This window comes from Pseudopodoces humilis, chromosome 3 (assembly GCF_049639895.1).
Source record: "Pseudopodoces humilis isolate 2021_Gansu_Grassland_sample_001 chromosome 3, ASM4963989v1, whole genome shotgun sequence".
Lineage (NCBI taxonomy): Eukaryota > Metazoa > Chordata > Aves > Passeriformes > Paridae > Pseudopodoces > Pseudopodoces humilis.
In genome coordinates, this window is record NC_142202.1 from 69,698,829 (window position 1) to 69,726,481 (window position 27,653).

Below are 27,653 nucleotides of genomic sequence, written 5' to 3' on the forward strand. Positions count from 1 at the left end.
AGAATCACTACTCCTTTGCTTGAGTGTCAAACTAAAACCCCAGGTTATAAAAACAGCATTTGGCTGCTATTTACACATTAAGATGTACCACCACTCATATACCAGCAGTGATGTTAGGCCAGGCATATATTCTAGTATGATTTTTGAATATAATCTGTGATACACCTAAAAGTGAATTTACTATATCATTAAAAAGAAAATTAGTATGGTTCTTTTGGGGAAAGGGGTTTATTTCCTGTTAAATTAAAAACATTTCTGTTAATCAAGTTTTTTAAAAAAGCTTTTTCAATTTAGTGCAGCTTGGGAAAATAGCAAGTTTGTGTGGTTTGAATTTTTTTTTAAACTATGAAAAGTCTGAGCATTAACTGATCTAGATTGGACTGGGTACTCACTCTGTCGCACAGCTCTTCAAACGTGAAGTCTGCAATGGTTCCACATGCCTTATTCAGCCTCAGCTCTCTGCCTTGCACTTTTAGAATCCTTGGTCTAGTTACTATGGGAACATGAACAAAGACTCAATCTTCTCTGGATAATTACTATAAAATTCATCTCTTACAGATAGGAAATGCATAGCTTCATGAATAATAGCACATGATTCAACACATAAATTAGACAAAATGCTGATACAATGACTGCCACTTGAGTGTGGCATCAACCCATATACAGCAATGGAACTTATTAATTGGTCAGTGGAGATTGGGCATTGTGTTCTAAATGTATTCTCTTTCAAGAGAAATTAACTTACGTACAATCATTTTGTTTCTGAGCCAGCTCATCAAACAACTTATCCATGACAGCCTCCACATCAGCTTCACTTGTGCTACAGTGAAAAGAATAATAGAATATGAAATTAATAACACTTGAAGCCAACATCAAACAGCTGCCTGAGCCTGCTTAGCTTTTTGCCCGTAAAAAAAAGAGAACAGGATGTTATGCTCTAAATACAAACATTACATTTAGAATACACTTAAAAGTAGAGAATATTAACTCTCAGGTAGATGATTCTGCCTTATTTGCATATACTGAAAGACTTCTGTGTTTTGAGCTGTTTCCAGTAATGAGGCAATACAGGCAGAGCAGATCCATTAACACTATGTGTACACAATGAGAAAAAAGGCTTCTGGCTCTATCTTGCATGCAAAATAAGAGCAAATAGACAAGGCAAGGCAAGGCAGTCAAGCACCTAAAGAAATATCCTTTGAAATTTTTGAGAAGGGACTTTGTAAAATTAAATGTTGAAGCAAATTTTTTTTTTGGGGAGGGGGAGGGGGGTGCTGTGTCAAGTCAAATGATTGTATTGACCAAACAATTTGCAAAATTAAACTGTGAAATTAAAAATACCACTATGATCTCTGCATTAATAGTATTAGCAGTTTCCCAACCTCTAATACTAATACTGCTTGGGAAAAGATCAACCACAGATGGTGAAATGCAAAATATCTGTGCTGATAGCTGAAGTAAAGTTTTCATTCATCTTCTGGGCCACAAGAATTAAAAGATCAGTCCAATAAGAGAATTTTTTTTTAATCACTGAATAGGTTAGAGATCCAACCTTTCCATGTTGTATTCTTAAAGATGAATAGATAGATAGATAGACAGATAGACAGATAGATAGACAGATAGATAGATAGATAAGATTTCTAATGGAGAACAGTAAATTAATGTTATGGAAGACAACTAGAACTAGGATATATAATGTTTCACTGAAGTTTGTGTAAACTCTTTTGGTGTGAAGTCTTATTTAATAGATCTTGATGCACTGAAGTCACACTGCTTCACACAGTTCTAGATATCCTCTTAACTGACAAATGAATATCAGCTTGTTAAACAAATACTCTCCTGCTCATTAGGGCTTAAGCACCTTAAAAATGTTAATAGCAGAACTGAAGTAACTACTTTTTAGCTAGAGCTTAACGATGACAACCTTGTAGATACAAAGAATTTGGGAAAAAAATCTGAAAATCCACTAACTTACGAAAGTGCCATTTTGAAGATTTTAAACATCTTTTCTGACTAGGAGGTTACATAAAGTTCTAGAAATTTCTCTAAACATTGATATTGGTGTGATGCATTCCTCTGACAAAATAATAAATTAAAAAGAACAGACAACGCCAGAAAAAAACTCATAAAAGGGGGTAAAGAGTGTGTGCATGTGAGTACAAATACATATCTATCTACATCTCTGTTTCTATCTCAGACAGTATGTGCCTGTGCATGCATAGCAGTAACAGAAATTTCAATTGAAAGGGTACCAGAAGAAACAGGTGAATATGATGCTAACGTGGGTATTTTACCTAATTGCCAAGAAAGTTTGTTTTGGAAATAGACACCTGAGACTGAGATTAATGAAGTTGCTTTGATCAAGCAATCGTGTTACATTGATTGCTCTCAGATGAGTATAAAACAGCTTTATGTAACCCTCAGTTACATATTTTAAATCAAGACAGGACTACACAACATATGAAGCATCAAGAGGATTCTTAAAAAATTGATGGCAATGATACTATTGCCATTAATAGAAGAACATATACATGGTGAACAAGAACACTTTCTTTGGGGACAAGAACTGCTGATTAAATTTCAGAAATCTGTAGCAAAATGCTTTACAGTACCTAATTTTAAAACAAAATGAACAAAAGGAATCCCCACATACTAAGCTAGTTCTACAGGGTTGAAAGCTCCAATGAACCAGTTTGCATAGAAGAATGAATGAGATTCCCTCAGAAGAAAGGACAAAGAAATAAGTACCTAATTCCATTGGCAGCTATGGAGGTTTTTTAATATTTTTTCCCCTCACTGCTTTCTGATGATTCACACATCAAGTTCTGAAGGCAGCCAATATCTTTCCAGTAAGAGAACATATGAGAATTTTTGCCAATCTCTGCCATTCACTCAATCACAAGTTTTAAAGAAGAACACAGTGAAATATTTTGGCTGGGCACTACTCCTGGAACTTGTTTGTATTGCATATCCTCTGAGAGCTGATGCCACAGGCACCATGTTTGGCCTATTACCTGCTAGAAACCACAAACATCCTTTTCCTTTCTTCAGAGTATGAAGAGTGAGAAAAGAATGTGGCAGGTGCTCTCCACAAGTGTCCAACAGAAAACACAGAGTGCAGCAGGCACAGGAAGCAGCACCACAGGCAGGAACAGCAGCACTCAGAATGAGGACCATGATGAGCAACACTCGGGTGTCAGTGGTGGCTTCAAAAAGTACTTCTAAGCAGACATGACAAAGCACAGAGCAAGTGAAGCCAGGCAAGAATACAGAACAAGAGCTACTTTTCTCAAGTTCATAAAGCCATAGTTGAAGAATACAGAACATGCATTGGACCTGTTTTCCATATATGAAATTCTGTCACTTCCTCTCAAAAGCAGGAAGAATTACCAGTTGTAGTTCTACCAAGCAGTATTCCTCCTTCCACACAAACAACTACAACATCTAACTTCCTTAAAAAGTAGCACGAACATACTTGGTTTCAAACACCCATCACACCTATGAAAATACCCCACCTTTCTTAATGGAAACATGTTTTTTAAATCAGTATTTTAAAGGTATAATCATTATAAATCTAATATAAAGCTATTGTAGTCTGCTTTGTTCATGTTGTCACTGATTAAATAATATTACAAGAGAAAATACAAGACAGAAAAATGTTTGCATTGCAAAGGTTTCAAAGTATTAAAGAGGATGTTCCTATTCGGCAGTTCTCTGCTGCAACCACAAACACAACTGTGAATATATTTTAAAATATATTTATTTGCAAATATAAAGTGCTAAAGGAATTTTGTCATGATAAACAGAAACAATCTGTCAAAACAGAAGGGTGCTGGGTTTTTTAATCCACAGCATTGGAAACACCCAAAATTAAATGAATCCTTGTCATTGGATTTCTATAAATACTTAATTACTTAAATACAATAAGGATGTTCTTCTATTATAAGAGAATTGTGCAATCTCTTACAAGAGGATATTCATTACTTTCTAACCATCTGTCACTTCAGTTCTCCAAACACCACACCTCCCCAAAAAATCTAATTAGTTTTTATTCAGTCACACATTATAAATGATGCTAGTGTGGATACCGAAAATGTAGTTTAATGAAGTTAATATCAAAGCATAATGGAAGGCGGTTTGCTGAACAAAATGGACCAGAAGGCAAAGAAATGAAAAGTCACACCCTGCTAATTCTACTATATATTTTTCATTTCCCATTGAATAGAAAATTATTGGCTAATAAGAAGGAAAAAGAGAGCAAATACAATATCATAGATAAACTTACAGGTAGTAAAGTTTTCCAGCAGCTGGAAGCACTCGTTTCCTGTAGTCTATTCCAGAATCAAGCTGGACTGTGCTGCAGTATTTCTACAGAGACCAAAACAAAGAAAAAAAAAAAAAAAGAAAAAAAATTAGCTTTCCTTGAGTCAAAGCTGTATTTACTATTGTCTGTGATAAACCATCAGCATGAATATCATATGCAAAACTAAAATTCAAGATCTAAAAGCTGAAGTCTCAGTTGCAATTTTTGAAGCAAAGAAATAAGCTGAAAGTCACTCACATGTAAAACAAAAAGGTCTATTGCAAGTCCATCAACTAAAAAAATGAATATAGATTAATATTCACATGGGATGAAATGAGGGTGGGTATTACTCCTCTCTAGACACTGCTTAGTTGCAAAAATAATTATTTTCACATTAAAATATATACATTTTGAAATACAAAATTAGAAGCACTAAAAGTTTAATGGAACACAAACAAATTCTAGCAACAAATGAAAATGCTTCTATTTTATAAGCTAAAATTAATTTAATCTTTTCCTTCTGCTAAGTAGAGTAAATATTTTATAACACAAAGATCAAATATATGAACCACACCAAATTTTGCTGTAAATGGAAAAAGAGTGAATAAACAAAGCTCTGTAGCTAAAAGATTTTATTTCATTTTTGCAGTGTTTGAATTAACTCAGAAAAGGATCTTTTTTGCTCACCTTTAAACAGCCTGTAAGATTCTAAGTGTGATACAGATGTCCCTGAGTAGTTACAAGAATTGCTTCTATTAAAAAACTTAAACCCAGCTGTAGTAAAGGGTGCTTTTTTGATTCAAGGCCTGAGGCTGAGAGCAAAATTCTCACTAGTATCAATAAGATCAAGATTTTACACCCCCCTCACCCCCACAAAGGGAATAGCTCTGCTTATCTGTCATGACCACTTCCAACATACACAACTTGTAGGTGTTATATAAAGCAAAACGCAAAAGAAGCTATCAAAGAAAGAGAGGAAAAGTTTTAGCATTTTAGAAAATATAGCTCTATTAACAATTTAATTAAAGTAATTAAACTTTTTTTTTCTTTTAATGTAATTGAACACCAGTAAAATTCTTCCATTTGCTAGAACCCACTAAATCAGGCTGCTTCTTCGCTGCACCACTGGTTGCAAACTATTGGTTTAATATTCTTGTTAAGAGTTTCATATTCTGCATGTTGGAATTTTTCAAAGCCTCCTTGAGGCCATTCAAATAACAAAATTGGAAATGTCAAACCTCATTCATAGCAACTACATTGCAGGGAAAACATTTGGAAGAACTATCATCAGTGATTTAAGGAACAATGGCCCTTCTGAACAAATGCATTGCATAGGACACAGATCACAAATATCTGCAGGAATTACTGAGATGACTCACTGCACTAATGTTTTGCCCTTAGCTATCAGTGAAGGCTCTGTACCTACTTTAAACCTCCAACTTCTCTGCAAAGAGATACAACTGAAGAAAGAAGGCAAAAAAAAAAAAAAAAAAAGAAATCATCCTGAAAGCACAGAATCCCAGGAAAATCCATGTATCTTTAATTCTCCAGTAAGTGAAAAAGCCATGCTAATCAAATCATTATCTTGGACTAAGGCTACTGCAAACACAATAGCATTGGTGCTACAATATTATTATAATCTATTCCCTTTCTTTTTGTGGGAGCTCACAAAGAAAGAGAATAACAGAGCAGAAGAAAAAAGTTCACAGGCATGTAATAATATGCACAGGGGAGGGAGGATGTTTAAGCTTTTCTTCAGCATCAGTCTGGCAGCCAAGGCCAGAAGGAAGATTACTGAAATTTCACAGCAAAGCTAGTTCACTTAGCTTTTATTTGCCAGCATCTTTCCACTTAATTCCACCTTATTTTTCCAAAGGAGTAGATTAACTTAAGTACTTTTTTCTTTATGTTAGTAGGGGGAAAACCCCACAGAATACTACTAAAGCTTTGAGGATTATGAAATTACTTAGATTAACTTTAGATACTTGCATATTTAGTAATGCCATTAATCATTATGGTTTGTTTTTTCCTGAAAACAAGAAATGGGAATTTTACATTAATTCAGCCTCATCTCTTTGGCCTTCAAGTTAGATTTATAAACTCTACTGCTCCCTCAGGGTGTTGTACTGCACATAGTGAAAAGTGAACACAGACGCACATATACTTGAGAGTATTCCATGGTTATGGTAGGGCTGAAAGAAAAAAAGCACACCTGAACACTGTAGCTGGTGTAAATTTGTTCCCTGATATTTACAATGGCGCTGCAGGCTCAGCTGCTAATGACCAGTTTACACATCCTTCACACTCAGATACAGACAGACCTGCAGTGAGCTATACTATGCAGGTCAGTGCAGCTTGATGAAACAGAAATGGGTGCCCAGTGCTACATTGTTTTAGTCCACTTGTGTTCCACTTACAAACTTGTCACTCCTTAAGTGCACCAACAGCTTTTATGACTCCATGATTTAACATTACACTGAATGAGTTTTGGTGGTAAGAACCATGGAACTGAAGATGTAAATACTATGAATACAGCCAAACAGAAGATGCCTCTTTTTTTGTCTTCTTTCTCTTTTCTCTGTCTTTGAATAGTATTATCACTCTTCAGGAAAAACCACTATCATTAGTGACTCTAAGTTAAAAAGAACTAGTGTGTTCAAAAAATTATTTGGTTTTCGCCCCTTTTAAGCTACAAACATTGCCTAACAGAAATATTTCCTTCCCTTAAAGTTTTGTTTGTGTGTCTGTAATGATGTACTATTTTTGCTTCTAATATGATACAACATGATACAGTTTATTTTAAAGAAACCTGTTAGATGTAAGGCCTTTCAGCCAAAAATGCAATAGCAGAATCCTGTTCATAGATCTGTAAAATACAGTTAATATAATCCTAGTGATTTTTTGCTTCCTTAGGAGGCAAAAGTCAACTGAACAAAATATAAACAAAATGAAAAAACAGAATTGTGATGTACAGCAGTTTTCTGTAATACACAGTGCAAGCATAAAAGCAGGGGACAGCTAACAAGAGCTGAGAAATACTTGGTACTTTCAAAAGTATTTGGCATTTTACTCCTTGGAAGTTTCTAATTAATTGACATGTTTGGCCTCTCCAGACTGATGGACAGTTCAGGAAGGTACTCTGGCCATTTAGAGGTCATATTTGAAATAAAAATAGAACAGCCACAGGAATTTCCTAACCCTTCTACAGTTTCAGGTGTCTATCCATGCTCATTGCTAATTATTTTCACTGAGACTCTTCAAAGCTCACCCACAACTATTGTGTTAAGACAATCTATGAATATACATAAAATGAATGGCTCCTCCCATTAAACTCAAACATCGTAATCTGAATCACAACATGCTCTCAGAAAACAGCCCTTTAAGACATGATTCCTGCAGTTAGATTATAAGATTTGCCAGGTAGGAACCTTTCCTTATGTGTATATATGATGAGTACAGATCCATAGGTGTTAATGAAAAATAACAGCAAAACAACCCCCAAACCACCAAACAGAGGTGGGAAATGTTATTTACACAAACTGAGCCCTGCACAGTAGAGGAGAGAAAAGGCAGCAGCAGCGAACCAAAGGGCAGTAGTAGGAGGATTGCTTTCACTGCCAGACAATAACAACACCATCTCTTCTCCGAATGTACCCCTGGAGATAGTTCTAAAGGGAGGTGCACACATGGTCACCCTTACTCAGTCAGAAAGGTCACAAAGAAGTTATGTGCTGAGTAAAGATCCAAGTTTTCCTTTTGGGGTTTCCTTTGCCAACAAGGGTACCCACCACAGTTCTTTGTTTCTGCACACATAAACATTCACTTATCTGATTCACAGGAAGGCAGAAGGAATAATATTCATATTCATAATTTTTTTTTTGAGATACATGCTTTAAATGTTAAAAAGACAGCATATAATCAGAATATATAACAAAAGAAAATAAAGCACACCAAAATAATGTAACAATATAATAATATTATAAATATATTATATATAGCAATATATAATAATAATATAATAATGTAAATGTCCAAGATAAATACTTAAAATACTACATATGAGAGTATCACAATTCATCTTGACTGCCCTTCAGAGGTATCAGCAACATTATTCTCCTCCATTAAGGTTCTAAAAAATCAGCACTATAATTTAAAAATCCTAGAAGTTTGGAGAGGGGTGAAGAGATAGGCTTCTCTACTTTTTACCCTTCAGCTTCTTATAGCATAAGATCATATACAGAAGTTCTACTTTCTCCATCTTTGGACTTCCTCATCCAGCACGGGACTGATTAAACCCTACGGAAGTGATTGCATTCTCACATTCACTAATCACCATGGAATCCTAATCAACAGTCAAGGAACTAATTGGAGTGCTCAGGTTGTTAGCACTTAATTGTCAAACCCATAACTGCAACAATTCGTTTCCATTTCTTAAGATGGAGTTTTAAATTTTCAAATTTCATTTTGGGCTAAAATTCTTTTGAAATAAATACTTAATAACGAAGCTACAGTCAGTCTAGTGGAACCATCCGCAGCTTCCAACAGATTTTTTGTTCTGTTGAGATATTTAAAGTCTGACTTACCCTATTCAATTCAAATGCATAAAATTAATTAGTTATACAATTTATTTCAAAGTCATTTATGTATTTATTATTTTATTGTATACAAAGAGCAAATACAATTACAGAATTGAAAATGCAATTAGTAAGTTAAAAATGCAGTGTAAGCATGCAGTCATTTCCACTGAGTGTCACAAAAAATATTCCAGAAGGAAAAAAAAAGTAGTTTCATGGCTCAACTCAAGATACAACACTTAAGACAACCATCTTTAGACAGAATAGATTAAATCAGACTGTCAACAGATGTACTCTAGAAAAGTTACTAAATACAGACTAACAAATACATTTTTTTCCAGTAAGTGTCTCTGATATTCCTTTATTCCTGCAATCAAAGAGAGTAGCTATTAAAATGTTTAACTGCTCAAGAAATTAAAGCACACAACAGATCAGGATAGATTATTATGAAGAAAGAAAGTTCAGAAAATTCCAAAAGGTAGTCCAACTTAGATGGATAACCTGCAAGTTCTCAAGACGTGTGTCACACGTGTCTCCCCTGTGTCACAAAAAGCCCTGAAATGCTAGAGATGGCCTTGTGGTCCACAATAAACACTGCACTAAGTATCATGCGCCCTCTGAGCCCACATTTAGTGACCAGCTGCTAACACTTGATAATGCAGGTGAGTAGATATTTCTTAACCTTGAAGATCACTGTAAGTCAACCCAATAACCATTCTCTGCTCTGAATTTTAATGATATTAAGGCAAAAAAACCAAAAAAAACCCAACATATAAATCAGACCACATATTAGACCACAAGAATAGACAAACTAATCACCACCAATCCTAATCAACAGCCAAAGAACTAACTGGAGTGTTTAGATTAGCACTTACCTGTCAAGCCCACCTATCTGAGGACCTCCAGAGAAGGTACAGGGGAACAGAGATACAAGAGTGCTTCAGTTTAGGAGGATCATCACCTTAATTCCCACACCTGCTGGGTTTCCACCCTTTCTCACCTGGGTCAAACCAGACACCTGGAAAATGCAGTGGCAGCACTATATCTGCAGTATCAAATGTTCATTTTCCATATGAGCAAAGAAGAGTCCAGTTCTATCCCCAAGCAGGCAAAGCTGCATCAATACTCTTGGCCTCTGAACAAGCACATTAGAACACCTACTGTTAGTAACCATGCCTATCTAAGAAGTGCAACTTCCAGCCACTCTTTCTAAGGAAAAGGAACCACAATTTTCGCATAGGTCTCATCCTCCTTTTCAAATGCATCCTCTGATTTGGTCTCTATTAACAATACACAGGATCACTAATACTCCTTTCCTCCAGCAAACGGGAAAATAATTAGATCATTCATTTGCAATCACTTTTCTAATACATTTACATTCAGCCTAAGATGTCCTCCTCCCACATCACACACCATGTAGACATGTGATGAGAGTCACCAGCTAACAGCAAAAGAGTTCCTCAGGTAAACAAATCTCACCAGACTTAACCATTTTTATTTTTCATTATTTGACTCTATATAGTGTTAAATTATCAACTAGGATATTATTTCTTCTTTCTTAAAATTCTTCCTTAAGCAATTTCAATAAAAGCTTTCTCCATCCAAAGGATACCATTACAACTGGCATTTTCCATAACTATGGTAGAAAAAGAATCACCTTAAAAAAAAAGTGTAGTATTAATGAAAAAATGATTGCTGATATACAAAGCATAGCCACAGGTTTTTAATTCAGTATATATATATATAAATAATACTCTGAAAGTGTCACCAACATGTGACAGTCACCAGAATGTGAAATTTCAGAATGCCACTCTGGTCCATCTGGGACTCATGAGCTGGACAGATCTGTCCACAGCCTGCTGAGAGAAGTGTATAAGGGTAAGCGCAGTTTCCTCTCTGGTGCAGCTCTACAAGATCAACTAGACTGTCACGAGCATGCATGGTACAGGTGAGGGACCTTCAAAAGGCTGCTCCTTTTATCCTTTTGTCTAACTTGAAAACAAAAAAAGCATAAACAAAAAAATGGAAATTAATTAACTTTGTAGCACTCCTAACTTTCTTCTCCACTAATCCATGGGAGTGAGATGTACTCAGGGAGAGGAGGAAGGAGAAAGGGAATCACCAGGTATTTGGTTGTAGAAAAAAACTTGGTCCAAGCATTGTTGGATGTACATATAGTTTTTGTCTCCTTGTTCAGATGTTGTTGAAACAGTAGACTTTAAAGAAAATGTCAATGAATCCTCATAAGCACTATACATGACCTCTGGGGTAATTAGCAATCATTCAAAAGCAACAAGACTAAAGTGTTCTATTCTTTATTACTGTCAGCTCTCTTCTTGATCAGCATTTTAATAAAGATGGTTCATTGCTAAGACAGTTTCATGAATCAGTCATAATTACATTCTGACATGCAGTGAATAGTAAAGCAAAACTAAATATCACTTCATCAACCTTTCTAACCTTTGTGCAAGTATTAACTGTAAATAATTTTTACACAATCTTACAACAGAAAATCTGCATATTTCTTAGCTTTGTACATACTCTACCCTAACTGAATTTCCTGTGACCTATACCTGAAAAAAAACCCCAACATTACAATCAGGAATAATTACTTATCTGGCATGATATTCAGGTATTGCCTTTCATAGACCAAATTAACTTCAAGCAGAAAAGGCTATTTGCCCTACAAAACATGCAATGCTTTACAGGGTTAACTAAGGATTTTTTTTATAGTCTTTTCTCCTATACTTCATGCTTATTCCAATTGCAAACACTGTAACAAAACTCTAAAAAAAAAAAGCCACAAAAAAAAGCAAACGCCAAAGAATCACATGAACAAATTTTGAGGAAAACACTCTAAATGTCATCCAAGAATCCCGTACAATATCAGGGAAAGTAATCACTCTTCAGTTGATTTGGGATAACAAACATTTTGCTTGTGAATTATTTTTCTTTGGACTTAGAGCACAAAGATCTAGGAAAAGAAATATTGCCAAATATAACTTTTTCAATCAATCTTTTTCTTATACTTGTGACAAGAACATTTAAACTTTAAACTGAAGAGTTTAGCAGAGATAAATTGAGAGGCAAAATTCATTCAGTGAAAGTTGCACAAGTTTACATTACAGCCTTCAAAATTTTAACAACTAAGAAACCCCACTATTCTTGCTACCACAAGGAACATACGATCTATTGTACAACTTTTCAATAACTTATTTTAATGTCTAGCTACAAATCAGCTACCCCCTAAGAAGAGGAAAAATAGACAATTAACTTGTAAAATAATGGTGCATGAATAAAAAGAGAGACTCTTAAAATGTACTGTTCTGTGAATAGTATTTCAGATATTCAAACAAAAGTGAAAGAATTCAGGAGGTACAGATGTGGCTGTGCCGGCTCGGAGACAAGTAGCCTCTCCTTTTTCCAGTCAGGGAACAGAAGAATGGCAGAGTAAACTTCATGCACTAAGAATTACACTGAACAGTGCTCCTCATTTCACATCACTTCGGAAAAAATCTTCCTTGCAGCTTAAGAATAAATACAAAAGATAAAAAACCCACCTGCAAACCACAAATCACTGCATAACACCCAGTTTTGCTAAAGGACCAGTAATGACTGTAACTTTCAATCTCCTAATAAGCAAGCTGTGGCATTCTGTGAAAAACAAACGCCAAGAGTTCACACTGAATTTATAACATGATGTTTCGTAAGCTAAGGGTCAAATTCATCCCAATACATGTACTTCACTGGAATTATACCCTGGACGAAGTTATTTGTCTAGATTTCTTTTATACTGTTGTTTTTCTTTTTAACATTTGATTTGTATTTCTTTTCCCCAGTATTAGCCTTTGCTCCTGCCAGAGCTGTTGGCAGGCAGGAAAAAAAAAAAAAAAGGAAAGAAAAAAAAGTAGTCATGATTTACGAAACTGAATTTCCCAGAATAATAATAAAAAAAAAACCCGATTAAGTTCTAAACAAAGGCTAAAGATGGCTTACGCTTAGCTCTGATGAGGTCCACTACCTCATTACCCACAACTGAAAACTTCTGATGCATTTTGTTTCAAGGGAATCCAAAAGTCCTTGCTGTAAAGCAGGCTGGGGGGTGCAGGGTCCATTCACTCTTTCTGTATCACAACCATTATGTAAGAAGTATAAAACACTGCCTTTATGCTGCCAAACCACAATGACTCTTCTTACATCAAAGGGGTTTTGCCACTAGGGTTTTTTTTCTCTGAAATTTATTCAAGCCAAGGGCAGGGAGACAACAATTCATACACGCTAATTACACCTAATTATCTATTCCTTTTTTTTTCCCCTTTCCACCAGCTTCGGCCAGTGTTATTTGCTATCTGGGTTTCTCACAACCTCCCCTTGCCCTGTCCATCCAACTCAACAGCAAAGTCTTTGAAGAAAACAGTTGTGGCTTCTTAGAATCTTAACAATATAAGGTTCAACTCAAATTAAATTATTCTATTATTAGTTTTGACACATTTATGTGTTAAATATGAAGGCCTCTTGGTTAATTTGGCAAATTCCTCACATCTCTTCACAACTAGAATTGCTGGTAACACCCTCTCTTGTAGGAGCTTCTCCTCATGCTTTCTTTTCATGATCTAAATGAAATGTTTATTGGATTAAAGTTCTTCTCTGCAGACCTCCACGGTGGCCTGTGACAAAGAGCTTAAAAGCTTTATTAATTGGCTCGGGCTTTTTAGGGGGAGGCAGGACCTCATTTCACATTACATCACAAGCAAACAGAACTGCCACGTGTAATTAGACTAATTTATCCTGATACAGCAGGAACCAACTATTCCATATCTATGATATGCTTTCATTTACTCATTTTAATCAAGGAGCAAACAAACCAAGCAAGAGCTCAAGAAATCCTAACAATTAAAGAAAGGAAGAAGGCACGAAGTCTGGCACAGAGCTACAGGAGCAACTATTTCATCCTAAAATAAAGTTTTGATCTGCATCTAAATAAACTGTCTAGAAGAAAGTATCTAAGACAGATATAAAAGGTAAACAAACTGAACAGTTCATCCCCTGAGAACACAATAAAGCAATAGGTACATTATAAAATAGTGTAACAGTTACATGCTCTGAACTACAGAATTCAAATAACCCTTGTGTTTAACACACACACAAACACACAGAAGCTTAGAAGGCTGAATGCAGAAGGGATTGGTAGCTTCTAATCTGACACCTTGCTTTCTATGTACAACACTTTATTACTTGATAGTCTCGCAAATTTATCAAACTAAGATTTTCCAGAAATTATTCTGAGGTTCAAAAATACTTGCAGTACAAAATACTTGCAATCATGCTGTATTTCCTATTTTTATTTTTTCTGTGTTTAATTAGGTACACTTCACAAAAGATGAGCACTTCTATTACTTGCACAGAGAGAGAACAAGAACAAATGCTCCTTCTACTTAGGAGTTTGCTTGGTTACATACTAAGAAGGGAAACAAAAGGCCCAACATCTTCAGTAATGAAAAAGTCAATTGATAGGCGAAGCCATCACAATATCAAAGGCCTAATCCCTGCAATTCTGACTCAGGTGACAGTTCACAGGGGTCAGAGTGGCTGACACTGACCTCAAAAGCAGGTTTTAACTATTCAACATACTGAAAGCTGCTGGGCTATCACACCATTAGACTGGAACAAACTGACAAATCAATTTCATCAAGGAGATGACTTTTTTGGGAGAGGGGGGAAGAGAGAGGCAGATCCGCCACTCAACAAATCCCTGCATTTCTCACACAGGTGGTTGGACAAAAGCTGACTGCACCATCAAAGACATTTTATATCTACCAAATGCCTTTGTACAAAACTAACTCCCACAATTTCCTTAGGGGCAGCTCTAAATGTTTTTTAAACAAGTCTTTTTTCACATTCTCATACTAAGCTATTGAAAACTGAAAATACTTTTAAATTCCTCAGTTTCCTGCTTTGTATGAAAGGGTATACTTTTAATTAAACCACAGCCAGCAACATTCTAAATAAATAATCATTAATGATTTCAAGAAAGACAGGGAAATACAGCATATAAATAATGCATTGATTTCTATTTGAGAGCGGTGTACAATGCTTACTTACAGTTAAAAGTTGTTTTAACCAGTTTTAAAATAAATAATTATTTGGTCCCTAATAGCAGAAGGGAAAAAAAAAAAAAAAAAAAAAAAAGTGGAAAAAAGACACTGAAAGTAATTTCATGTCCTACTGACAACAGATTTCTGGCTGATTCTTCCCATTTACTTAAAGCAAAACGCAGGTAGCCAAAGCCAAACATTTTTTTTCTAAAATTTGGTCTTTTAAAGTTATACTCAGACTATGAAGGGCCTTAAAACATTTTGACTTTCAATTAAAAATTAGTGTAGTGCAAGTCTACTGCATGAAGAAAACCTGACAAAACACACAAGTGACATACTTGGTATTTCAACACAGCTTGACATTTTGAAGCTTCATGCTACACTTCCAGGAAACCTTTGGAATCACAAGAACTGCTCACTCATATTACAAACTCTACACAACAAATTATTTGAGGAGCTTTCCTTCCTAATTTTCCAGAGAATGAAACATTGAACTAGCCATTGAATTAGAGTTAGGATTTCAGAACAGTTAAGGGTTGATGTAAATGTCTTCATTAAATATTGCCAAAATGACCACCAAAAGAGTAAACTAAAGCATGCTTTCTCTCTCTTTTTCCCGCCAGGAGCCTCACATATCTTACATCAAGTTGTTAAAGCTCTGCAGAGGGATCTGGACAGGCTGGATCCATGGGCCAAGGCTGGTTGTATGAGGTTCAATGAGACCAAGTGCTGTGTCCTGCACTTGGCTCCCAACAACCGCTTGCAGGGGCTACAGGCTGGGGACAGAGTGGCTGGAAAGCTTCACAATAAAAAAGGACCTGGAATTAAAATTTCTTCACCAAAAGGGTTTGCCAAGCAATGGAACAGACTGCCCAAGGAAGTGAGATACCATCCCTGGAGGAAAGACATGCAGATGTGACGCTAGGGGACATGGTTTAGTGGTGGACATGGCAGTGATGGGTTAACAGTTGAACTCCACAGTCTTCAAGGTCTTTTCCAATCCTAACAACTCTGTGATTCCAAGATACATGGCTTTATTTGTAAATCAGCTTCAAAACATTTAGAAACTTTGTATATTTCTTTCGGGTTGAGAGTAACAATTTTGGGAGGATTTCTGCTCTCTGCATTTGAACCAAGTTAACTGTGAGCAATGAATGTTTTTCTCAAGAACTGTCTTTAAAAAAAAAAATCACATAGGAATTCCACACACTTTAAAATGCTCAGCAAGAGATCCTGTGAGATTAAAAGCTCAATCAGAAGAGACTGAATCAAATTACAATTATAGAATTAAAAGATTTTTCTTCCTAATGCTTCTTATCTCTGTAAAACTCTATCTTTGTAAAATTTAATGGATTGAAGAAGTACTCTTATGTGTTGCAGAAAATACATCCTTTCATAAGGAATACTGGGTCCCAAAGAATTACAGCCACAATGATGAACTGATCAACTCAGAGTTTTCCCCTGTTTATAAAAACCTGGAGTTACAGGATTAAGGAATCACTGAAAAAATACATCTCAAACTATTTAATATTTCCAAAGAAAACACTGGGATAAGATCAGAATTGAACAGGGAACACACGCAGGACAGGAAAAGCTGCCAGTGGTGTTACTGACCTGCCCAACAGCACAAACCTGGGGCTTTTATGTGGCCACCAGCTGTAGGATCTGTAGCTTTCATGTAGCTCTAAAAATTGGAACTTTTCAGTTGCAACCCCACACAACCGTCACTTGCCCCAGTAATCTACCACCTAAATAGACAATATGGACAAACTTTGGAAGGTAACGGTATCTTCCCTAGAGTACTATTTTACCCTTTTGCTTATTCCACAGAAACCATTTTGCAGTTATCTTTGTAAGAAATAGGAACTCAACACAGATACTGGAATTCCACAGACAGAAGAAAACAAAAACAAAATTGAGGATGAACATGGGTAACTCTAGATCTAGGGAAGAAACCATTACTTTTGATCATTCGAAGACAAGAAAAGATATTTGTGTAACAGTTACCCAGGTATCTAGAAACTACGTGTTCCACTGATGAGGAATGAAAAGAGCCTGAAACCTATTTCAAGTGAAGCATCTCTTCACAGAACTATACTGCCAATACTTTCCATTCATTCCACCTTCCCAAGAACATTTAAAGCAATTTGAAACTCCTGTGTTGAACTTGAACTACTTTCAGCGCTCAAGTCTTATTTTAAAATTTATGATCATAAAAGTTCCTTATTAAAAAAAACAAACAAAGCCAACCCACCTATTCACTCCTGCTAAACCCCAGACAAAAGCCCTCTGGGAGGCTCTGAGCCCAGCTCAGTCCCAGCTGTCAAAGCCAGTACCAGGGGGTAGGTCAGATGAGACCAACATTACCACAGGCACACACAGCTTGGAGTGAGGGAAAGGTAAAGAAGACAGAAAATCAAACATTTGCAAGCAAACAATGCAGTATTTTCCTTCACATTTTCACAAAAATCCTAGAAGAAATTGTATTTACATTTCCTAGTCACAGAATTATGCACAGGTGAGGAAGAAGCTACTTTATCCATTCACACCAAAGCCATCACACATGGGCAAGGCCTAAATCTGTATTTCTCAAACTGTCAAAGCCAGAGTATCAATGTAGTTCTATCCACACCTTTGTAACATAAAGGTCCACAGTAAAATCTTACTCTAGAATACATTCCAATGTGATTTGTAAATGCTGACTTCGGTTGTATTGAATTAAAAATGTAGATTTTGATATTTTTTGATTAATAATTTTAATACTCTGCCCTTATCCTTCCACTTTCCAACCCAGGTCAGAGAAGCATTTTGTGAATAAGCTTTCTCTGATCCACCTTTTGGTTGTTATGTCTTTGGGAAAAAATAATATTACATTGGTAATACTTATTAAAGTGACATTGAAGGCACATATATTTAGAGCAGTGTTAAAACACAAAGGTGCCAGGAAAAAGAATGACGACAGGAAATCCAGTATTTTAGAAAGGCCCTTGTGAATTATGTTAACATTTGCTTCTCCCTTCATTCATTATGATGATAATATTAATCTACCTCTAGTCTAGGTTGTGCTACTTGTTTGTTTTTGCAGTACTCCATTCTCTAGACTAAGCCACCTTTACTACTTCTCTCAGCATTCCATCTGCTCCCTACTAAAAAATTTTTGATTACCTTCCCAGTCCTGATGAGGTGTTCTGATGCATAAACTACATTTCACATTTTTTTAATTCAGCTAGCTAAAAAGAGAAAAAAGAAACTATAAATAAGCATACATGATAGGTATTCTTAAAGCCTGATGATCACTGAAATGAAAGAGCCTTATGTTTATCAGGGAGAAAACTAGGAGTCAACAAAGAAAGAGATAGAAAAGAATTATTTGCCACAGTTGCTGCATTTCAAAAAGCAAATGCAAATGCAACTTCTATGCTTGAAAATACTTCATGATTGGGAATTCTCATCCAATGCAGCCAGTTACAAAATAAACCCTTTTCAAGAATCTGAAACGGAAGTGGTTGGTCATTTATTTTTATGTTCCTTACTTTTTTAAAGCCATCCAAGTAAGAACCACTCTCACTGGTAACCTCCCTGACTTCATACACAGCCATTCTGAGATGCACAAGAGTGCCACAGTCAAGTCAATGGCACATTAACTTTTAAACCTGGTAATTGTACAAATGTCAACATTAGATGGGATTTTCAAAGGTTCTTAGGCAATTAAGCAATCTTATGATTCTGAAAAGGCCCAATGAAAATGCAAGGCACTGTCAGCTGTTTTACCGCTTACCACCTGAGCAGAAACATCCAGTCAATGCATCAATTCAGCAATTCCAAATCTCCTATCACAAAGCCAAGCCTACCTAAACTCTACCTTACAATTCTTTTATCTTAGATAGCATTATAGTTAACATTATTTATGAATTTATTCTAGCAATGCTTCTGTGAGGTAGAGAAACACTGTTATTTCCATTTTACATGTCATGTCAATCCAGGCAGAGCAGGATACGAGAGCTGTATGTTAGCCTTCAATACCATAACAATACAATTGTAGCTGCAGAATAAAAAATATCTGCAACTTGTCCAGAACTTTAAAGTGTCATTTCAGCTTATGTTCTTTTTAACAGCAAAATAAGCACCAATTGTGTTATTCACAGAGGAAGAAGCCTCCATTTTTAAATTTAAATGAAGCTGTTGGAGTTACAACACAACACGCAGACTGAAGGAAGCTTGCTTCAGAGCCGCTGCTTGTTGAACATTATGTGAAGCCTCACAAACAGCCATTGAAAAAAAACTATTTACACACAAGAAAGACCCAGAAACAAGGTCATTGAGGGATACAAAACAAACCCTACTTTCCTTACATCAAAGTAACAGCAAACTGTTCTGGCATTATAAATGTAAGATATCCACAAGTACAAATAAACAATATAAATGTTAGAGGGACACTATGTTTCACGGCAAACATGCACTGGCAGGAAAGTCTTATCCAAACAAACACTTTCTGCTGCCCTGTCAAAAAGATAACTTTGTCATGCTAAGAAAGTCCAGCTTTTAAAGCATGTTAATTCCAGAAGGAAAAAGTCCCTTCTTGCCTTAGCTTCAATTAGTTTTGCTTGAAATAGTTAAGGCAGATATACATAATCTGGAAATTTGCATCAAAGCAATCCTCTAAAAATCTTCTACAAATTCATTAATAAAGTAGGAAAAACTGAAAAGCATTGAACAAGTGGCTCTCCTTACCTTCAGCACAGCAATGAATGGTACAAAATTAGCCCTCTGAAGACCATTTTTATAGAGATCTGAAAGAAAGGAAATCAGTACCATTTTGCTACTTAAGTCTTAATAACATTGGCTTGTCTTCTAGTCTAGCAAATAAAACTCAGTATTGCTAAAGACAGGAGGAAGAACAAAAGGCAGTAAAGGAGAGCTAAAATCCATTTCTCTTCTTTCACTGTACGCAAATTCAATACAACATCAAGAAAGAAAGGAATATCCTGAGGAAGTGTGAAAATGGCAGGGAGAAAAAAAGTACTTAGATCTCTAATGACATATAACTAATTCTAGCACAAGAAATTACAACAGCATCTATTTTAAAGTGAGGGTATAAAAATATTTGTAATGCTGTGTATACATTGGTATAGATAGTAAGGCCAAACTATGCAACTGCTACATCCAAATATTTGGCAGAGTACAAAAAACTCTCATAAATTAAAAATACACTTTTGTCTTTACAAAGGCAACATCATTCTTGCTCAGTGCACTGTGGTACATTTTATCTTCTAGCAATTCTCCCAGGCACACCCCCTCTTCAAAAGCAAGAAAAAAGATCACTCCTAAGGCCAAAAAACTGAAAATTAAATTAGTATGTAAACTTAGGCAAAGTTGCTAAAAATACTACTGAATAAAGAAAAAAATAGTACGTTATGTAACAAAATGCAATCTGCATTATCAAACAAAAAACAAATTAAAAAAACTGCAAAGCAGCATTTTCATCTTACTTTTCTCTATATATTTATACAACATAAACTTTCTTCTCTGAAAATTATCCATCTGCCCAACAAGTTCATAACAGAATGACTTCTTATTTGAAAACACAATCACTTAAAACTGTATGACGCTCTGCTCTGTTTCATTAATATTTGGAAGCCTTATAAAAAGGCAGCTTAACACCTATAACTGACAGAAGGAATGAATAAGAGAATACAGACAGCTGGCAGAGATTATCACCAAAATTTCACACAAAGCACATGCCAGGTTATGATTATCCTTTATATTCCCCATAAGGCCTGAAGGCTACAGCTATACTAAAGCTTTTATGCTTTACCAAGACCTCACAGTGGACAGAAGATGCTGCACCTATGAGACACCACCAGTGCACCTACAGAATGGTTTTCACAAAATTGGATATGTACACGGAACATTTAGAAAATGATCAGCAAAGGCAATTCCATTACCCTAATTACTAACAAAGTTCTAGGAAGCCATGTATCATGCTCATTCCCAACTCAGCCAATCAGGATGGTCATATATTTGTTAAAATACATAGCAATCAATTGCGTATTTACTTGCAAAAATCAGTGAAAATGTAACAGTAGTGTAAGACAGCTACTCCCATCAGTTCTTCAGCTAAGAGGGCTACGAGCTTTGTATCATGTCTCTGTCTCACGAGGATCAGAAAAATAAACAGTCATTTTGGTGGAGACATGAAGCCAGGACTCCTCAACCTCAGTATTTCCCCTCACATTCTCCTGTTCAACACAGTTACATGTATCACTAATGGTCAGCAGCTGGGTACATCTGCTCTCTAATGAAAAAGCCACTTTTCCCCTTTGCATCCACAAGAAACTAATCTCTACATTCAGTCTTAGATATTGGTGTGGCATATTACACTAACCCAACTCCCTTTCCTGCAGGGGGATGCCAGATACACCATGAGCATGCAGGAATAGTGACCAAAGAAGAGAAAGGCATCAGCCAACACCTGGACTGTAACATAACTCAGCTCTGGAAATGCTGTTCTTGACATCCTCTGGGGTACTTAATACAGGTGGATGTATTTCAGGTTGATACAGTGACTTAATATATATGAAAAACATCCAGACAACAACAGAGGTCACAAAATTACTTCTTGATTTAAAACATTAACTACAATTTTCACGCTATGATAAAAAATTCTCCTGAACTTTAAAGTGCAGTGCTTCAAAAATGATGGCTCTCAAGCAAGTAAAGCACCAGCATTCAGTCTATCTGAAGTCAGCGCAACTACAGAAGGTACAGTTTCATCTTGTTTGTGCAAAAAAAAGGAAAATAAGCCAATGGGAAATATTTTCTCCCTTAAGACAAACATTTGGGTGGGATTTTTTTTTTGTTTTTTGTTGTTTTTTTTTCTAAGATAAAGCTCATTGTAGAATTGCCTATCATTAGTGACTTTTACTCAATTAATTTGGGTAGGAAAATTAATGGTTGCTACAATTAGAAATAAGGTAACTCCTCAGTATTTGAAATTGATCAATCTGAAATGTCACAAAAGTTTATGCATTATGCTAACTGCTAACACTATACAACACAACATTTTTCTCCTCTACAAAAAATTTGTTACTGCATGGTTAAAACTCATAAAGATTTGGTGACTTCATAGAAGAATCTACTTAGCTAGTCACTATAAGCGACTAGTCACTATAAAAAAAGAGGTAGAAATGGAAACAACTGTCCACTTAATTCCCTCAAACCACTTAATAAGAATGTAAGAATGGCATCTTGGTGACTGGCTCTCCTTCAGGCTGGTAGACTACATCTGCAAATTTCTGAGTTAGAAACTGGGAAGGAATGCGATCTCATTTCCCTTCTTTTGAAGGATCTGATCTTTCCCTATCCTTAAACACATTCAAAACAGCTGATATTTTACCCCTCCTCAACTGCCCCGTGCCCAAACACCCTCTCACTGGTTTGGATAGAGTAGAGATCAGAAAACACAGAAGGTTTTGAGAATGGTGGAGGAAGGAACACTCTGAATTTGAGATAAAGAAGGGGAAAGATTAAGTGAAAAACCTTTCTTCTTTAAGAACAAGAAAAAGCAGGGGACAAGCTGGAATATCCCCAGTTTTTGCAGTCTGGAGAGTTCATTAGTATTAAGTACTGTATGACTTAAATGCAATTGTTTGTAAGATACTGAGATTCACTGGATTTGGGTAATACTAGTAGAATGTTTGTTTTTACCTTCTGGTGGCCTGTTAGATGTTGCCACAACGACAACCCCATTTTGGAAGAGATTTTCAAAAAGCTGCTTCAGAATCATGGCATCAGCAATGTCAGTGACCTGAGAAGACAACAGATTTGTTTTATCTTGCTTTCAGCTTCTGCTGCAATAGATCTGCAAGTGGCTTTGTAGCTAGGAAAATGCTTGTTAGTGAAAGCCATGGAAAAAGATTCTAATTATTGCTTGGTGAGAAAAAAATAAAAGGGATAATTAATAAGCAGTGAATGTACCATAGTCTTTCAAAACTTGCCCACTCTTTATTGCGGAACTCCACCATTTCTTTACCAATTGCTAAATTATTCCGTGTTAACTTCTATTATAAAACTACAGGTGGGAGACGCAGAAAACAGACCTAAACATTTAAGAGCCTACTTAATTAGGAACAACATGAAAAAAAAAAAAACAGAAGATAGAAAGAGATACACACTGGCTGTTTTACATTTCTATTACCTTTGAGGCAAAGGTTTGCAGAGGTGAATTTAAAATGGTCATGAGACTTCGGAAATAAAGACAAGTAGCCAACTATACATAATCAGCTGCTGTTGAAAATAGAATGATATGACATAGATACTATTGTGTGATTGTTGCAAAAAACAATTCAACAGATGGCCCATCACAAAAATAAGCAATTTCATTGTTCTTTTTAAGTGCCTTCTATTACTGTCCATGAATAATCAAAAGGCAGGCAGTCACTTCCAGCACAGTCAGCCTCTTCTAACCTTCAGGCACAAAACACGAATGAAAAATAAAAATGGGTAGGACAAGTGATACTGGGGAGGGGTAAGGAAGAAAAAATGACTACAAGATAAGCCATTAAGTAAAATTTCTTTAAGTACCTTAATTTTAAAAATTTAACAAATTTGCTTTATAGTAACAAGAAATAAAAGGATACAGGAACAATGCTGTAAAAAAAATATAAAGTTTTTCTGAAAAAACAGCAATTCATATTTTACAGGAGTTCACCATAACTTAATACATAAACCACCTTTATGATCATTACACTTGATTTTCCTGAAGTCCCAGTGGTTATTATAAAGACACTTGTTGCATTTTGGCTTGCCAAAATAGACCCCAGTTCTGAGGAAATAAACCAGTGGTGGCATGCTGAGAATTATACACTCCCATTACACAAGAGATTGACAGATTGCTGTGCTTTCACCACCTTAGACGTGTATGCTGTGATGGCAAAACATGTGAAGAAAGATTTTACCCAGGGTAATGTTTTCTTCTACTCCACACCCCTCCATTCCCCATAATTCTCCCACTCCTAAATGACTTTTCTGGGCAGAAAAAAAAAAAAAAAAAAGATAATTCTACACTAGAGACTTAGGCAAAAGACTTATGTTAAATTTCTGGCAGCTGGTTTTGAAGCAATAATTGTTATTCTTAATGAACAATATAGAAACACTAGTTTCCTTCTTCCAAAGATTTTTTTCCATTTTGTTCTATGAATGCCTTAATAGGGATTTTTTTCTTCCTTTTTAAAAAACTAACTTTTACACAGTCTGTAACACATGGCTTGGATTTGCATATCTCTGCTCCCTAAATCTGAAAAGATCTGAAATTTTAAAAAATCGTCATTCACTACTGTACCATACGTTTAATACACTTGTTTATGTTTCACTTATCAATAATTTATTTCTTCTGGATACTAAAATTTAGGAACTTGTCCCATTCCTGAAAAAAGAAGACACACAAGGAATCACTCTAGATGTGCATCCTAGGGCTAACTGAATTTTGTTGTACCACAAAGCACACCTAAAAGCCAAGTTTTAAAATTCTATAATAGGTATAATTTTGTAACAAACCTTTTTGTTTAATAGTACTACAAAGCACGCTATCTTTAGCAAACAGGGAATGAAAGAGTATTAATGTTCACATAAAACAAAACAATTACATTCTCTTATTAATCAGAATTGTTATTTGATACAGAATTCTGAGCTCCATTACAAAAATAAGGAAAAGAAAAACACAAAACAAAACAATAACACAAAAAAACCCCCAAAAACCCTCTTTTTATCTAATGCAACTTAGGAAGGACAATAAATTTCAACACTGTAAAGCAGGTAGAAGACAGTAACTAAAGGATTGTAAGTTCTCATGTTTTTACTGTATCCAGCATTTATTGCAACTGATAATAAAAGCAAAGTCTACAAATTACCAATAAGGAGGGCCTGCTAGGGGAGAGAATGGAGAAATTTCATTAGCATTTAAGAGAAAAAAAAAAGGAAAAAAAAAAGAGAAGACACTAGACTAATAGTTAATTTACATGTGTAAGTGCCTGAGACTCAGTCAGCCACTGATTGGTACAGTTCCACGTAATGAATGACAAACATAAGCATGTATTATCAGCAATTAGTATTAGCACAAAAATAAGAGCCTAATTTTTATTAGAGGCTTTTAATAGAATGCAGGTTAGTAAAAACTCTAAACTGTTCACTTTTGTAGTCCAAATACTACCATTGGTAGCTTAAGGCTAATACTGCATGGTCACTCAGCTTCCTAAGAAGGAGGGACTCTAGTTTCTTTATCAATACTAACATCGGTTACAGTCCCCTGCCAAAATTAGAGCTTCTAATTACCTGTGTATAGTTATTTGGTCACTGCTAGCCACCCTGTGTTCTGAAATATCACAATTATAAATGGCTTAATTTTAGGGTTTTTCTTCAAAATGAAGACGTTTTTAGAATGGCTTAAGACTTTTGTGATTAAAAGAATATTTTAATATTTCCAGTTAACTGTATGACAAAGATCAGGAAGACATAGCAATGCCTTAATAACCTGACAGCCTGAGCTCAGGATTGCTGACAAAATCCTGCTTCAAAATGGACAAACACAGAAGCATAGTGCCATCACTGAGGTCCTGGCCATCACGCAGTATTTGCACAAGGAAACATTAAAACATAATTCTCTTTTTTAATACAACAATACTTTGGAACACAGAAAATTACTTTTAAAAGAAGTAGTGAAATATTTTTCTAGATCAATTAGTCAATTCTCCACTTGCTTAATAATTCTCTGGGCTTTGCAGGAAGATTCACTTTGGAATACTTCTGTTTTGCTTTAGCCCATTGTCAATGAGGAAAATGCAACCTCAGCAATGCTTTTGTCTCCTGAAGTTCTGCATTTGGTTTCCTCTGCAAAAGGAGCATTAGCAATATGTTTTGCTGTCCCTGTTTAAAATACCACACATTCATTTCTGTTTTAAGATAAGTAAATTACTAATTTCAACTCATTCTACTTTTCTTGTTCAGCAGGCATCTGAAAGCATCTTGAAGTGTTTAAAGGAAATCCCAATAGTTTTCTGATGTTGTCTCTGCACACAATTATTTTGCCAAAACAACCTCACTTTTCATCTGTCAAAACAGGGAGTTGCTTTGTCCACAAGTCAGAGCAGTGTATGTTCTTAGCCTGCAACTCTTTCCAGTTCCAGTTCAATCTAGCAATTCTTTAAATATGGGTAAATCAGACTGCAGGGAAATAAAGCCATGATCTCCACTATAGAAATGAGCTGCAAACATCCCAAATTAAATACGGCTCCTTATTATTAATATTAATTATAGCACCATGTGAACTCCTCTTCCAGTCACTGCACTACTTTATGATTATTTCAGCAGAGGGTTTCTTATCCCAAATTCAGTGCCTTCTGCAAAATTTCAGAAAGCTAGAACTCCTTTTAAACAGGCAACACCTGTGTAGAGTTCCACATTACAGAAAATCAGTCAAGAAATCCAGCCATTCAGAAATCTGTGAATTTGGAAAATTAATACACCCAAACAGAGTAGATTTTAAAAATTCACTTAACAATGCAAAGTCTTGGAAACATATTTAAAGTATAGTTCTTGTATTAATTTCCCAACTGCAACAGTTCAACAGAACAGGTGATTTTTACAACTGAAGTCATTGATGTACCTCAAGCAAGTCAGCAGGGGGAGCAGGTAATCAGCTTGGGAAGAAAAAATACCATTGTCTCTCCCTTCAAAATGTGGAAACATGACAGACAGTCTGTAAACACTGCAATACTGCAACATGAAAGCAGTGAGCATTTATACAGAAAAACAGGTATTTACACTGATACATGGTACAGCCATTTTCTACCATTTGAGCATTTAATGCTGTGATAGTTAACACTTCCCTCTCCAAACCTTCCCATTTCTTCACAATGTAAGTACAATTGTCTCTGTATTTAGACTTTACACTCAGGTTTTGGAAGCCCAGCATAATCGTATTCACTGACAGCACAAATTAAATGATCAAACAGCAGCAATTGCAATGACCCTACACATTCTGAAACCACGGGTCAAAGGACCACCCCTGCTTGAAAAATGCAAGAGAAACTTAAAACAAGAACAACTGTTACTTGACCAAAATTCCTTTCATGGGAGCTGACGATGAACAGTTATTTCCTCAAGTGTGCAGATTTGCAAAATAAAAGCTGAGAGATATAAAATGCTCCAACCATTTCAGAAATGTATTAATTTAACACCATAACAGACAATTAACAGTTAATAGGTTATTTTACTGTTGGTGATTTGAGAACTAACATAGATCTGTTGCTCTGAATTTTCTCTCAGAATTGAAAAAAAAATCTCAGCTGGTTAAAGCTGCCAAATATCTCTAGTTTTTTTATTAAACACTGTTATAAAGAATTTTACATTTAAGTTTGTGACATGCCCTTTTAATATTCACAAACTATGTAAAACAGATGAAATAATCAAGTTAGCTTGGGCAAAGATCATTTTACATACTTATTTTTAATTTTCACATTAAATTCAATAGAAGTTTCTTAAAATCCTTAATCACATTTAGAGCGTTTGTTACATTATATGAACTATAAAAGGAAAGATCAGTGGCAAGCAAGCATCAGGTGGCACTGTACAGACTCAGTACAAGATGATGGCCCCTGCAATGAAGTATTCATGAGACTCCAGACA

The 27,653-nt window shown here is 35.6% G+C and overlaps 1 protein-coding gene across 2 annotated transcripts in view; it reads right to left on the minus strand.

Moving 5' to 3' along the window:
* Positions 1-27,653, minus strand: part of AFG1L (AFG1 like ATPase) — a 66,215-nt gene that overhangs the window by 20,536 nt on the left and 18,026 nt on the right. The window contains exons 6-10 of one of the 2 annotated variants that reach the window (XM_014263384.2): positions 22,680-22,779; positions 19,704-19,762; positions 4,286-4,368; positions 750-820; positions 393-493 (exon numbers count right to left, since the gene is read on the minus strand). In XM_014263384.2, coding sequence (XP_014118859.2) covers positions 393-493; positions 750-820; positions 4,286-4,368; positions 19,704-19,762; positions 22,680-22,779 — 414 coding nt within the window. The remainder of the gene's footprint in view (positions 1-392; positions 494-749; positions 821-4,285; positions 4,369-19,703; positions 19,763-22,679; positions 22,780-27,653) is intronic. The other variant, XM_088053585.1, reaches the window with a different exon arrangement.